This window comes from Elephantulus edwardii, unplaced genomic scaffold (genome assembly GCF_000299155.1).
Source record: "Elephantulus edwardii isolate Elephantulus edwardi_28Jun2011 unplaced genomic scaffold, EleEdw1.0 scaffold00077, whole genome shotgun sequence".
NCBI classification, from domain to species: Eukaryota; Metazoa; Chordata; class Mammalia; order Macroscelidea; family Macroscelididae; genus Elephantulus; species Elephantulus edwardii.
This window is the reverse complement of record NW_006399827.1, coordinates 9,232,437-9,245,144: the sequence shown is the minus strand read 5'-3', so window position 1 is coordinate 9,245,144 and position 12,708 is coordinate 9,232,437. Positions and strand designations below refer to the sequence as shown.

Here is a 12,708-nt window from a genome sequence, read left to right as displayed (position 1 = left end):
GAGGGCAGGGCTGCAGCACTCTGCCCCTCTGCCCTGGGGGCCTTTCAGAAAACTAAGGTGCAGAAAATCCCAGGCATTTAAAAGCATCCATGCTCCAGACAAGCTTGGGTTCCAATCCTGCCACTGCCACATGAACTTGACAGAGATCTGAACCCTCTAAGCTTCAGTTTTCCCATCTGGAAAAATGGGCACCATCTATCTACCTCCCAGGCAAGGATCTCACACCCAGTGCTTTGCACAGAATTGAAATTTAGCAAGTCCCAGCTATTACTATAGTTTGGGGAATAGGGACACTCAGGGTGGACTGGAGTGCCCGGGGCATCCCCTTGCTTCTGCCATAAAGGTGTAGTGGGTGTAGCTGACAAAATCCTGGCAGAAGATGGGCTTAGTTGCCCCCAGCATGGCTCACTGTCACGCCCTAGCCCCTGGGAGTACCTGGAGCAGGTCTTATAGGACAGCTTGCCTGGCCTGGGGGCAAGAGAGGAGGAAGGGGAGGTCAGGGGTGGGGCTGACCCCCGAGGGAGGTCACCCGGGCAGTTAATCCAGCCTGACAGAGCAGGGATGAGCAGGGAGGAATTAGAAAGCTTACAACATCCTTTCATCCTGTAGCCGCCCGCCCGCCCAGCCTCCCTCCTTCCTTCCTCTCTCTTTCTGCCCTTTTTTTCCCTCTCCCTCCCTTTGCTGGCAGCCCAGCCCTAATAAAATGCAGTGTCTCCAGCAAGTCTGCCCGGCTGCCGCCTCGCTGCTCCTGCCTGCACGCAGCCCTCAAACCAAACTGCTCAGCTCAGCCCCGCCTGGCAGCTGCCACCTTAACCCTTGCCAGCCTGGCTGGCGTCCGTGGGCTGAAGGCCCTCCTCCCTTCCGCCTCCCTCAGGCGTTGGGGGAAAAGAAGGTCTGCCTTCAGAGGGGGAAAGGCGTGGAGTAGGGGCTGGAGTGGGGGGGTCCCACAGCTCTGGATCCTTGCCCAGGGAACCCCACACCCGTCTGGCTGTGACTGTCTAACAAGTCCCTTATGTGAGCTTGTTCCTTCTGCGTTCGCCTCCTTACTTGCCTTTGTGAAGCACAGCCATCTCAGAGGTCAACAGGGTGGGGATTGTTATCCCCATTTGACAGATGAGGAAACAGAGGGCCTGATGGGGAGGTTCCAGGCTGAGCTGGGTCACCTGGGCTGCTGGGTGGCGTTGCTGGTGTTCTATTTCCCAGAGTGTTTCCATAAGAAGGAGCTGCCTCTGCCTGGCTCTTTGCGCGCGCGCGCGTGTGTGTGTGTGTGTGTGTGTGTGTGTGTGTGTGTGTTTCTGTGTGATGCTGGGGTGACTTGAGCAGCACGACACTGTACACCAGTCTGTCTTCTGGGGGCTCTATTTTTTGTATTAATGTGTGTGTGACGCTGATGTGTGTCTCAGGGGTCTGTGCGTATGTTCATCTATATCTGCAATGACACATTTGCCTCAAAGTGAGAGTTCATGTATGTGAGATGCTAAGATGTTGGCATAACTCTTGGTGCACGTGTGTGTGTGTGTGTGTGTGTGTAGATATGAGGGAAAAAGTTCCATTTACTGTCTCCCATCTGCACCTGGGTTATTTTGCTCACACATACCTCTGTCTGTCCATCTGTTCATTCCACCTCCAGCTCTCCACTTCCCAAACCTTAGCACTGGGCAGCACAGAATGGGAGAAGAGGCCAAGCTGGCCCAGGTGGTCAGTGGCAGCAAGAGGGCTGGCTCAGTGCCCAGAGCCCTCTCCAAGGCAGAAAACCCAGAACCCACCTCATCTGTTTACTTCCACCCTCAGCCTGGTTCCCAATAGCCGGGGTCCCTGCCAGCTCTGGGAGCAGTGGTGTTCCCCCTGCCTCAGCCTCACCCTCATCCCAAGCTGAAAGGGATAGACAGCAGGGTGAGGGGCCAGGGAGTGCCTGGGCGTGGAGACAGGGGGTTTACACGCGTGTGCAAGCATGTCTGCGTGTGAGCGCAAGATCAAAGAACAGCCCTGAGGTGACCCAGCAGTGGTGGCGGAGGGCAGCTGGCTGGCAGGGAACGCCAAGCCACCAAGCAGAGTGGAGTCAGGGAGGCCACAGCCAGGAGCCTCACACCCACCCTGACCTGCCCAGGTTAGGGTCAGTCACAGGGGTCAGGAGGACCCGCCACCTGGGGTCAGTTTCAGCCCTATCCAGAAGCTCAGAGCCCCAGCAGATGGATGGCCAGGGCCCCAGCTCTTCCAAGAGCCCTTAAAGACTCAGAGCTCCCTCACCCCCAAATATCTTCCCCAACTCCCAGGCTTTACACCTCCAGCTGCCTACCATCAGTCTCAAATTCAAAGAGCTTAGTGGGTCTTTTCTTCTTTTTTATTAACATTATATATAAAGATGGATCCAGTAAGAAAGCAGAAATGGGAGGCTGGGAGAGGGTGGGAGTTGGCTTCATTCCTGTTCCCCTGGAGTAGGACTCCGAGGCTCGCTGCCTCTGTCCCACTCCACACATCCCACCAACCCTCAGTCCAGCTGGAGTCCACATCCCCCTTTCTCTCTCTAACTTACAACGCAGCTCCGTCCAGGAGGAAAGGGTCACATAAATAGGAAACCACAGTAGGGAGGAGACTACTTCTCTCTGTTGCTTTTTTAAAAAAATACATACTATATATATAGCTCCAGTCGTCCATCTCGCCTTCACGTCCATATTTCACCACATCAGGGGCAGAGGAGGGTTAGCTCTGGGGGGACAGCTGGGCGAGGGAGGGGCAGTCCCCCCCCCCTGACAGCCACCCTCTCACCCATAAAGGCACCAAGTTATGATCTTCCGCACCTCGCTCGGCATTCTTCTACTCAATCTGCTTCCAAGGCCACCAGAAAGGGGGTGTTGAAGGGGGTTGTCTTGCCTAGTATGTCTCCTAGGAGATTTGGGGTTTGGCACCCAAACTGCCAACTTACTGGAGGAGAAGAAGAGGTGGGGTGGGGGTTGGGGCCGAGCAGAAGCGCCCGCCTGAGAGGGGTTGGGTCCTATCTGTTAACAATGCCCTTCGTTTTCCTATTTTTCAACAGCTTTTAAAACCAAAGTCGTGCAAAGTCTTGTACATGGAAGAAATAGGTCCTTAGGCAAGACATGGGAGCCTCTCCCCTCATCTCCCCAGAATGGAGGGGAGAGAAGGCTCTTTTAGTTCTTCCCTCTAAAGCCACAAATATTAAACATTTCCCTCATGAGGGGAATTTTCTTTGGTTTAGCCCTCAGTTCTTAAATGAGAGAAGTATGGGGGCTGGTCCAGGCCCCTCTCCCTGAGTCCCAGTTAGAGTTAGGTTTCTTTTCTTTTTGGCAGAGGGCTCTCGGGAAGGGGACGGTCACAGATGGCCTGGGAGGATCCCACGGTGCCTGGTGCCCCAGCCCACTCGTGACATGTGAATGCTCCACAGTCTTCCCCCGCCTGTCCTCCAGTTCTCCAGTCCGGACACAGGTACTGAGTTTCAAAATGTGAAAAGTGATGAGCCGTCTTTAAAGCCACTCTGGGCTCCTTGAGTGGAAGCGGGACAGCTGTCCCAGCCGGAATGGGTGCCCCAACAACTGGAGGGACCCTTTAGTATCTGGGCAGGGGGGAGGTGGTCCAGGGGACATCCTCAGTCCATGTAAATGTCATCTGGTAGCACTTGGATCCCTGGAGGAAGGGACAAGGGATGGGGAAAGGAGGCACCCTTTCCCTGGGCCCCTCGATGATTCCTGAGTGTCATCTAGGATGGAGGCACCTTCTGCCTGGTCCCGGGGTCCTTCGTGGGGAGTTCAGGCCAGGTGGGGTGTTCAGTACACAGCCCCAGGGTTGGGCGGTGGCCCCGGGGAGGCATGGTGCAGGGTGGCCTGCTGAGGCGGCTGCTGCTGTAAGTGGGGTCCGCTCAGGTTCTGCGCATGGTACCAGGAGTTGGTGGGGTCATCCAGGTAGCTGGGGGAGGCGCTGTACGGGAGCGGCGGGGGCAGCTGGCTTCGAGCAGGGGCCGGAGTAGAGTGAGAGGAGGTGTCCCAGAGGGCAGGTGATGGTGGCGAGTTACAGGCCATGGAATCGCTGTTGTTGGGGCTGTGCTCCAGGGGCACCTCCCCATTCTTGTAGAGCTTCTTGAACTTGGAGCGGCGGTTCTGGAACCAGATTTTCACCTGGGCCGGAGAAAAACAAGGTAGCTGGTGAGTGTCTGAGAATGTGGAGGGGGAAACCCTGCAGTGAAGGGCACCTCAACAGATGGCAGATCCAGGGTCCTAACTCTGGGGCCGGCATCTCTTTCTGATCTGGGATAGAGCTATGATGAGGCACATTCCCCCATCCAAATTCTGCTCTGCCATTTATTAAATGTACAACCATGGACAAGTTACTCTTTGGCTCTTGGCTCTGCCCACAAAGCAGAGATTATGACAGTCCTATGACCTCCCTCACAGGTCAGTGCACAGCTAAAGTACTTAACACACATCAAGAACTTAGACTCTCCTGGCCCATAGTAAGTACTCACTAAAAGGCAGCTCAGTTTGGGACAGGCAGTTGGTGTGTTTTGTTCACACCAGATACACATAAGCAGAGCTGCACAGAGACATAAACACACACCCACATACACATCTCCATGCACAAGCACAAACCCTCTCACAACTACGTGCACAGCCACTAGACTGTAAAGCTACACATAGGCCCAGACACACTCAAACAAACACCCACCCATAAACATGAACACCCGCAGTAAAGTTTTGGGGCACAGAGAAGCCCTCCTCCTGGATAAGGTTAGTGAATGGAGGTGACCTGGGACCCAGAAGAAGGTGAGCCAGGATTCTCCAAATATCCCTTGGGGTATCTCCCCCTCCGCCTGCTGCTCCCCACCCCATGACTGGTACAAACAATGAATCAGCTCCTCGCTGGGTGACCCAGATTCCCCGGGCAGCCTGGGCCCCACGCAGCCGCAACCAGGCGCGCCTGTCAACACCTGTAGGGAGCCAGGCATCCACCACTCCTCCTTTGAGCAGTGACAGGCTGCCAGGGACCTTGGGGACAGACTGAGGATGGGGAGAGTCCCACCTCTAAGTCTCCATCTCCCTTGGCCATGAACCTTTCCTCTTGGGTCTATCTGAGCAGAGGGAGAGATGGAACATCTGGGGGCTGAACCACTGGAGTTGGGTACTTTGCTACAAACAGAAATGTTCCAGTAGACACTCACTCGTGTTCACACGTGCCCTTCTACCCGAAACACAAGTGCACACACTGACCCTCAAGGGTTCACTCCCTATATGAACATTCCCAAGTGTACACAAGCCCATGAGTGTGTGTGCAAACACACGTGTATATGCGCATAACACCCCCCCTCCCCTTAGCCTGGGAGAACATGATGGGGACTTATATCAAGGACTGCTAGGTGGCTGTGGGAGCTGCGGGTTCTGTAGGTAAAACAAGGAGACATGCAGTTGCTCAGGCTCGGAAATATGCACACCTGTACACAACGCCAACAGAAACGTCCCCCAGAAGCTGAGACATAAGACCCTTGCCCCACTCCACACTCCTGCAGGGACCAGGAGAACAACCAGGTTTGGTGTCGCTAGGGAGCCCTGGAGTCCCGTGTACCCCCACCCGGACCCCTGGACCCTGGGCTGCCCAGCACCCACCTGTGTCTGCGTGAGGCCCAACTGCGCGGCCAGCTCAGCGCGCTCGGGCAGCGCCAGGTACTGGGCCTTCTGGAAGCGTCTCTGCAGGGCGGCCAGCTGGTAGCTAGAGTAGATGGTGCGGGGCTTTCGGACTTTCTTGGGCTTCCCATTCACCATGCGCACCTCGGCTTCCGGCTCCTCCTTCACTGATACTGTGGGCAACGCATCAAGTGGGGAGCAGGTCAGCCTCTGCCGGCCTGCGACCCGACCTTCGGCCCTCCTGGCTCCTGAGGGCGCCCCAGCCCCGGTCCCTAACCCTTCCTGGGGTTTTCTGGATGTGCCATCGCCCACCAGCGCCCCAGGAGAAGCCGCAGCAACAGCACCGCCGGGCCGGCGGCCGCCCACGACGCGCGCGGCGCTCCTCCGCTCGGCGCCTGGGCCCCAGCGCAGTACCCGGCGCCAGCAACCGCCCGACGCGGGCCGCAGTCGCTTCGCCCACGACGCCTCTGGTTCGCCTCCGGCCGCGCGTTTCCTCTCCGTCTGCCTCTGGCTGACCCTCCTCCCCCCACCACGCCAACTGTCCTGTCTCCATCTTTTCTCCTATCTTTCAGTTTACACTTGATCTTAGCCAAAAGGCCAAGAAGTTCTTATGCCTTTAGTTTAGAATAAACTCAAATTCACAAAAAGGTTGGAGGCTGGTGTACTTTCTCCTTATTTCTCCCCCTCTCTTTCCTCTTCTTCCTCCGTTTCCCTTCCATTCTTTCTCTGTTTCAGTCCCTGTCTCTCTCTTTCTCTCTCTCCTTTTCTCTTGTTCAGCTTCTCACTTCTCGGGAGCCCCATCAGGCCTCTCTCCATGACCCCCGCACAGCCCCCTCCTTCTTTTCATCCCAGGCTCCAAAGCCTCCAGTCCCCACTCTTTTCCAAGTCCCCGTGAGACCAGAGGGAGCAGCCCTGATCGAACAGTCCCTGAAATCAACTCAATGAAAAGATTTCCTGAAGACCTCCAACCTCGGTGCGCTCAGCCCTGTTCTATATGTGGGACCCCAGATGCCCACGCACACCTCGTCCTGCACGCGCGTTCTCGGGGCTGGAAGGCGACCCTCTGGGGTCATCGAGCCCACCTTCGGTAAGTGGAGGTAGTAAATTTCCTAGCCTCAAGTCCCCCAGCCACTAGACGTGGGCCGCAGTTTCCTGTCTTCCCCTCTGCGCAAACCGTCCTGCGATGTTCCCACCCTCCGCACCAGCGTCCTCACCTGGGTCCTGGGCGGGCAGGGGCTGCTCGCGGTAAGCTCCGTACTGCCGGTAGGAAGCCCCGTACGTATATTCCGACTTGGGCGAGTAAGCGCCAGTGCCCGCGAGCCCGTTGAGATTGAACTGGTGGTGATAGGTGTAGGGGTTCACCGTCTGGCCGTAGGGCTGGCCGGAGTAGTAGTCGTGCTGGGGCGCGCTGTAGTACCCCAGGTCGGTTACGGAGGACTCGGGCAGGGTGGGCGAGTCTTTGGAGCCCGCATGGCAGCTGAGCGAGCTGGAGAGGTCGGTGAGGATGCTGCTGAGCTTGCGGTCGAAGGAGCCACTCATCCTGGCGGCCGCCTCGTCTCGCGGGGGCTGGCCTCCGCGCTGAGCCGGGAGCGAGCGCAGGGGAGGCGACGGAGCCCCACGGAGAGAGGTGGGTGTCCCGAGGGGGAGACCGGTGGAGGTGGGCGTCTGCAGGCCGCCGAGGGGAGGGCCTGGCCGTGTCTCGGGGGAGGGGGAAGCCGAGGGGCTCTCAGATCATCACGGGCCGTCCGGGCGGGTCGCTGTGCGCCTCTGCTCGCGTCCCAAGCCACAGTCAAATGCTGCCAGCTCCGCCCGGCCAGCCGGTTATAGACTCAATAGAGGAGTCGGCGAGGGAGGCTCCAGCGCGCTGATTGGCTGCAAGTCTTGCCTTCGAGGCAAAACACGCTCTTGTGCTCGCTCGCTCTCCTCTCTCTCCCACTCTTTGTTGTTACCCAAAACACACACACATACACTCGCACACACACACACACACCCCCCTCGCTGCTGCCCCTCCTCCAGTCGCTCTTCCCCAGTCTAGATAAAGGGGAGTCTCTGAAGAAAGGAGTTGGGGATGATGTCTCTGTAAAGCCCCAGGGGCCTGTCAGTCTGGCTCCCTGGCTGGGACTGGGGGGTGGGCTCAGGTGGCATGGGGAAGGAGGAGAATTTGCCCATTGGGTGTTTGTGGAGGGAGGTGGTCCTGGGGGGTGGTATGTGAATGTGCAGATGACAGGCAGACAAGCTAGTCCGGAGTGGGGAGGGGAGGGTCCTTAGTTGCCTCATCCACCAGCCCCCATAGACACATCACCCAACGTGCAAGGCCCTTAGGGGACCAGGAAAAAGTATGATTTCTTTTAAAGGTAGAAAAGGTGGGGGAGGAAGAACTTTGAAGTAAAAGTTTAGCTATATAGTATGAAGTATTGCCTTTATGCCAATCCAGGCATAAAATCTCCTTTGAAAAGTATTTTATGAATAAAGGTAGAAGTGCTAAGGGCCCAAAAGTCGGAAAATTTGGCCTTGAGAAAATGTGTTGAAGGGGGTCTCCAGCTGGGTGTGTGGGTTTAGGGGTTCATCGGCAGGATGGGGATACACAGTGGCTGTGGGGATACCAGAACTCTCTTTGAAAAGAATGTGTGTCAGCCTCACCCCTTGCCCAGGCTTGCTGGGGTGAGCAGGGCAGGAGGGTCCCAGACAGCTGAGAGGGGCCACAGGCTGGCTTCATGTATGCTTCAGTAGGTTTATGGGACAGGTTTTATAGCTTTGGAGGCTATATTGAACGAGTACGGGCATTTTTAGGGATCAGGTGTACAGAGTGGGCATCATCAAGGTGTGTGAGCTCACCATATGCCGAGGTGTGTGTGTGTGTGTGTGTGTGTGTGTGTGTGTGTATGTGTGTATGTGTGTGTAGCTCTGCAGGTAGGTGTGTAAGACAGTGTGAGTGGAAGACGTGAAAAAAGGTTTGAATTATTGTGTGACTTGAGAGCTGCATGCAGATGTATATGAAACGTCCCACATTGTCTCAACGCCTAGAACATGGGATCCTCAACGAGGAAGAAGAGGCTCCCGTGGGAGTCTGGAATCCTGACATTTAGAGGGTAGTGGAGGTAGGTGGTGGGTTATAGTAGTATAATTTCTCTGCTCCCTTCTGCTCTGGGCACCCCTAGCTCCCTGTCGTCTCTCAGGCACCATTAGGCCCTAGAGGTTCTTAACATCTAGCCCCTTTCTCCATTCCATCCCCAATTCCACTCTCTGGCCATCTTTAGGGGTGGAGGAGAGCCTCCAAAACTCAGTTTCTAGCCCCAGACCTTTCTGCCGTAAGGGATACCTACAGGCCTGTCCCACTCCTGTTTCCCAGCCTGGCCGGGCCGAGGCGGAAGGAACGCAATGCCCGCGCGCCCCCTGGCGGCCTTTCTGCTGCTCAGCAGCTTCCCCAAACCCAGCGTCTGGCCAAGTCTGCAGAGGGGTCTCTTGGACCTCGTCTACCAGAGAGAAATTTTTAGAAAGTTCTGTACTTTTTTTCCAAATGTAGACTCCCCTGCGTCCCTGCGGTGAACTTCTTGGGATTCAGAGACCCTGGAACTGCAACAGGGCAGAGATAGAGTCTGTGGGGCGCAGGGTCTGAGCGACCACAGCGTGGGAAAAGTGGGGGCGGGGATCAGGCCAGGAGAGCGCTATCTGTCTGTCTATCTCCGCGTCCCCCCAGCGCCTATCGCCCCGCCGCTCCGAGCCCGTGGCGGGGCGAGTTGCCACCCGCTCTGAGTGCCCTCTGTTCTGCTGCCAACAGAGCCCGAGGCAGAGGGGGCAGGAAGGGCACTGGGCGGGCCTGCTCCCCCTCCCAGGATGGGAGCTGCGAGGCGGGATGGGAGCTGCGAGGCAAGGAAGGCCAGCTTAAGAGCCCCGTCTCCCCACAGAGAAAGACCAGCGTCAGTGCAGTCCCTTGCCAAAAGCAGATAAATTCATTCATCAACAGATACAGGGCAAGAGATGAGAGAAACCTCCCTCCTCTCTCTCTTCTCACCTCCACCATCACTAGGGCTCCTGAGTCAAGCGTTCGAGCACTGTGTTGGGAGCCTGGAATCCTGACATTAGGAGACGGTAGTGGAGGTGGTGGGTTGCATTAGGATCATTTCCATATTCCACACTTCTGCTCTGAGATTCCGCGTCATCGAAAGGTACTGAAACTGCAGCGTTAGGAACGTGAGCGAGCAATTAAACAATTATTTGGTAATAGGAAGTTTACCGTCTCATCCACACCACACGGCCTGCTTCAAGACGCCAGGGAATGCGTCTGTCCAGTTCATTGCTGTCTGTCTGCCAGGTGCCTTGGACGGGTCCTGGTACACACAACCTTACTGCTCAATAAATGTTTGTTGAATGAATAAACAAGCCTCCCCAAGAATGGAGAGAGGGACTGAGTCACCGGGAAGTGCCCTGATGGACCCTGGCTGAGGCAGATGCCTACTTGGCAGGGGTAGGGAAAGGGGGGGGGGGGCAAGAAGCAGGCCCAGGCCTCAAGCTGCCCACTCCAAAGTAGGAGCAGATGCAGCTAGGAAAATATTCCTGGGTCTAAACATAAGAAAGAGTCTCTGTCCCTCCGTTTTTAGAGGAGGGTCTAGTTCCATGATTATAAAGGCAGCACTGGCTTCATTCCAAAGTGGAAGATGGGGCATGAGTGGCCTGTCAGGCCAGCAGGACAGGAGCCGCCAGCAGCCACTGGGCGGGTACCTGCCTGCTCTGGGTGGCAAGGTCACCCGAGGATGCACTGGGACCAGTGGTACCCACTGTACCTTGTCTGAGCCAATGAGATGAGCAGTTCTCAGCTTGGTCAGCCTCCTGCCTCCAGTGGAGGGGGACTGAAGGGTGGGAGGCAACACTGGTGAAGGCTCAGGTCAGAGCCCCTTGGCTACCTGGCATCATGCAAAGGGACATATTGAAGCAAAGTATTGCCAGGAGTCCAGGTATCATGCCACTCGAGCATGACCACAGCAACTGGGATCATAAACAGCGAGGCCTTAGAGGAGGAGGTTCAGGGACCAGCGCGACCGAGTCAGGCAGTGCCCGCTCCACTACCTGGGGAGCTGGCGCCATCTAGCGGTAAATGCAAAGCAGCCAGGATTCTCCTTCACCGAGCTAATAGGTTATTTCCTACAGGTGGTCATCATACTTAGAGGGAATATAGTGCATTATTTTGGTAGAGTCAGTTTTAATTCGAATCAGTAACAGTGGGTTTGGTTTGGGTTTTGTTGACGCTAAGACTCAGAAACAACCTGCGTTATGCAGATAATAGAACTTCGCTTGCTGAAACTGAGGAGGACTTGAGACACTGTGGCAGAAGATCAAGTAATACAGCCTTCAAGATGATTGTATCTCAACTCCAGGAAAACTCAAATTCTCCCCACTGGGTCAACAGCAACATCACGATAGATGGAGAAAAGATTGAAGATGTTAATGATTTCCTCTTTCTCGGATCCACAATCGACATTTACCCTTGGCTCCAGCAGGCAGGAAATTAAAAGAAGAGTTGCATGTGGGAAGTCTGTCCAAGGACCTCTCCAGAGTGCAAAAGTGCAGATGTCAGTCCAGTGATGAAGATGTGCCTTATCCAAGACATGGTCTTCTCAATTGCTTTCTATGCATTAGAGATCTGGATGACTGAGAAAGAATCAATTCCTTTGCATTGTGATGCTGGAGAAGAGTACTGAACATACCATGGACTGCCAAGAAAACAAGTCTGTCTTGGAGAGGGTGAAACCAGGTTGCTCCTTGAAGGTAAGGATTTTTAAATTCTGTCTAACTTATTTGGGACATGCTTTCAGGAGGGGCCAGGCCTTGGAGAAGGACATCATGCTTGGAAGCGTGGAAGGTCAGCCAGGAGGGGAGGATTTGGGGTGAGGTGGAGTGACACGACTGTAGCTATGGGGTCAGGTATGTTGGAGATGGTGAGACTGGCTCAGGAGAGGGGAGGATTCACAGCTGTTATCCACAGGGTCCTTATGAGTCATAGTTGACTTGATGGCACATAACAAAAACAAGAAGCTTTCTTAAACATTTACAGCCTTAGGGGGTTAGTTCTGCTCCGTTAAATAGGGCCATTGGATTCTATTTGACTGGACTCAAACAGGTTTGGTTTTAATTTTTATTTCTTTATTTTTTAAAACAATGAGCATCAGAGAAGGAGCCCTGTAGTGAAGAACATTGCATATCCAGGGATTGTGCCATGGTGAGCAAGCAAGTCTGTCCTGGAGGGAACGCAACCAGGCTGCTCTTCAGCAGCAACAATGGTAAATCGTTGACTCATATACTCTGGGCAGATAGTCAAAAGGCCCTTTGGAAAAGAAATCATGGTGAGAAAAGTAGAGTTCAAGGAATAGAAGACCCTCAATGAGGTGAGTTATTGACATGGTAACTGTAACAATGGTTTGAGCTTGTGAGGCTCCATTGTACAGGACAGAGCAAGGTCCTGACCTGTTGTTCACTGGATTGCTGTGAATCATAGCTCAACAGCACAACAGCAAATAAGGAGCCCTAGTGTCTCAAAGATTAAGAGATCAGCTAGCTTCTATCCAAAAGTTTCACTGGACCAGCCCCTTCACAAGATAAAGATGTGGCAGTTTGCTTCAAAGATGTAACATTGTCTCACACTTAACTGTACAACAGCCTGTGGGCAGGTCTACTCTATAGAATTGTTATGAATTGGAATCGAGTCACTACACAGTCAGCTTCCATCATCCCCTTAACTCATGGCTGCCAACTCCCTCCTTCCTCCTTTCTTCCTCAGCCAGTGAGTATTTTGGTTTCTCATTTGTAAACCAAAAGGTGGATTATTAGATGGCTCTGATGTTCTATGGCTCTAAATTCCAGGCTTCTTTTCTTGTCTCTCAAGGAAGCACCCTTCTGGTTTCTCACTTACTTCTCTGGAGACATTCTAGAGCAGCTCATAGCCTGGATCTACACCCCTGTTCATCAGTTTCTAATGTACCATTCAATGTACTGTGCTGCCCACACTGTGTCACCACTCAAGTGGTCTCCACTCCTCTTGTCTCACCACCATTGGCTTAGACTTGCCATCCTCTAAATCTTATCTATG

General features: G+C 54.6%; 1 protein-coding gene across 1 annotated transcript; it reads right to left on the bottom strand.

The window, feature by feature from the left end:
* Positions 1–3,779: 3,779 nt before the first annotated feature.
* On the bottom strand, positions 3,780–7,166 carry DLX3 (distal-less homeobox 3). Its single transcript, XM_006889306.1, has 3 exons — positions 6,842–7,166; positions 5,610–5,800; positions 3,780–4,127 (listed from the first exon to the last, which is right to left on the bottom strand). Exons 1-3 carry the CDS (start codon positions 7,164–7,166, stop codon positions 3,780–3,782), a joined length of 864 nt encoding a protein of 287 aa, XP_006889368.1.
* Positions 7,167–12,708: the final 5,542 nt, after the last annotated feature.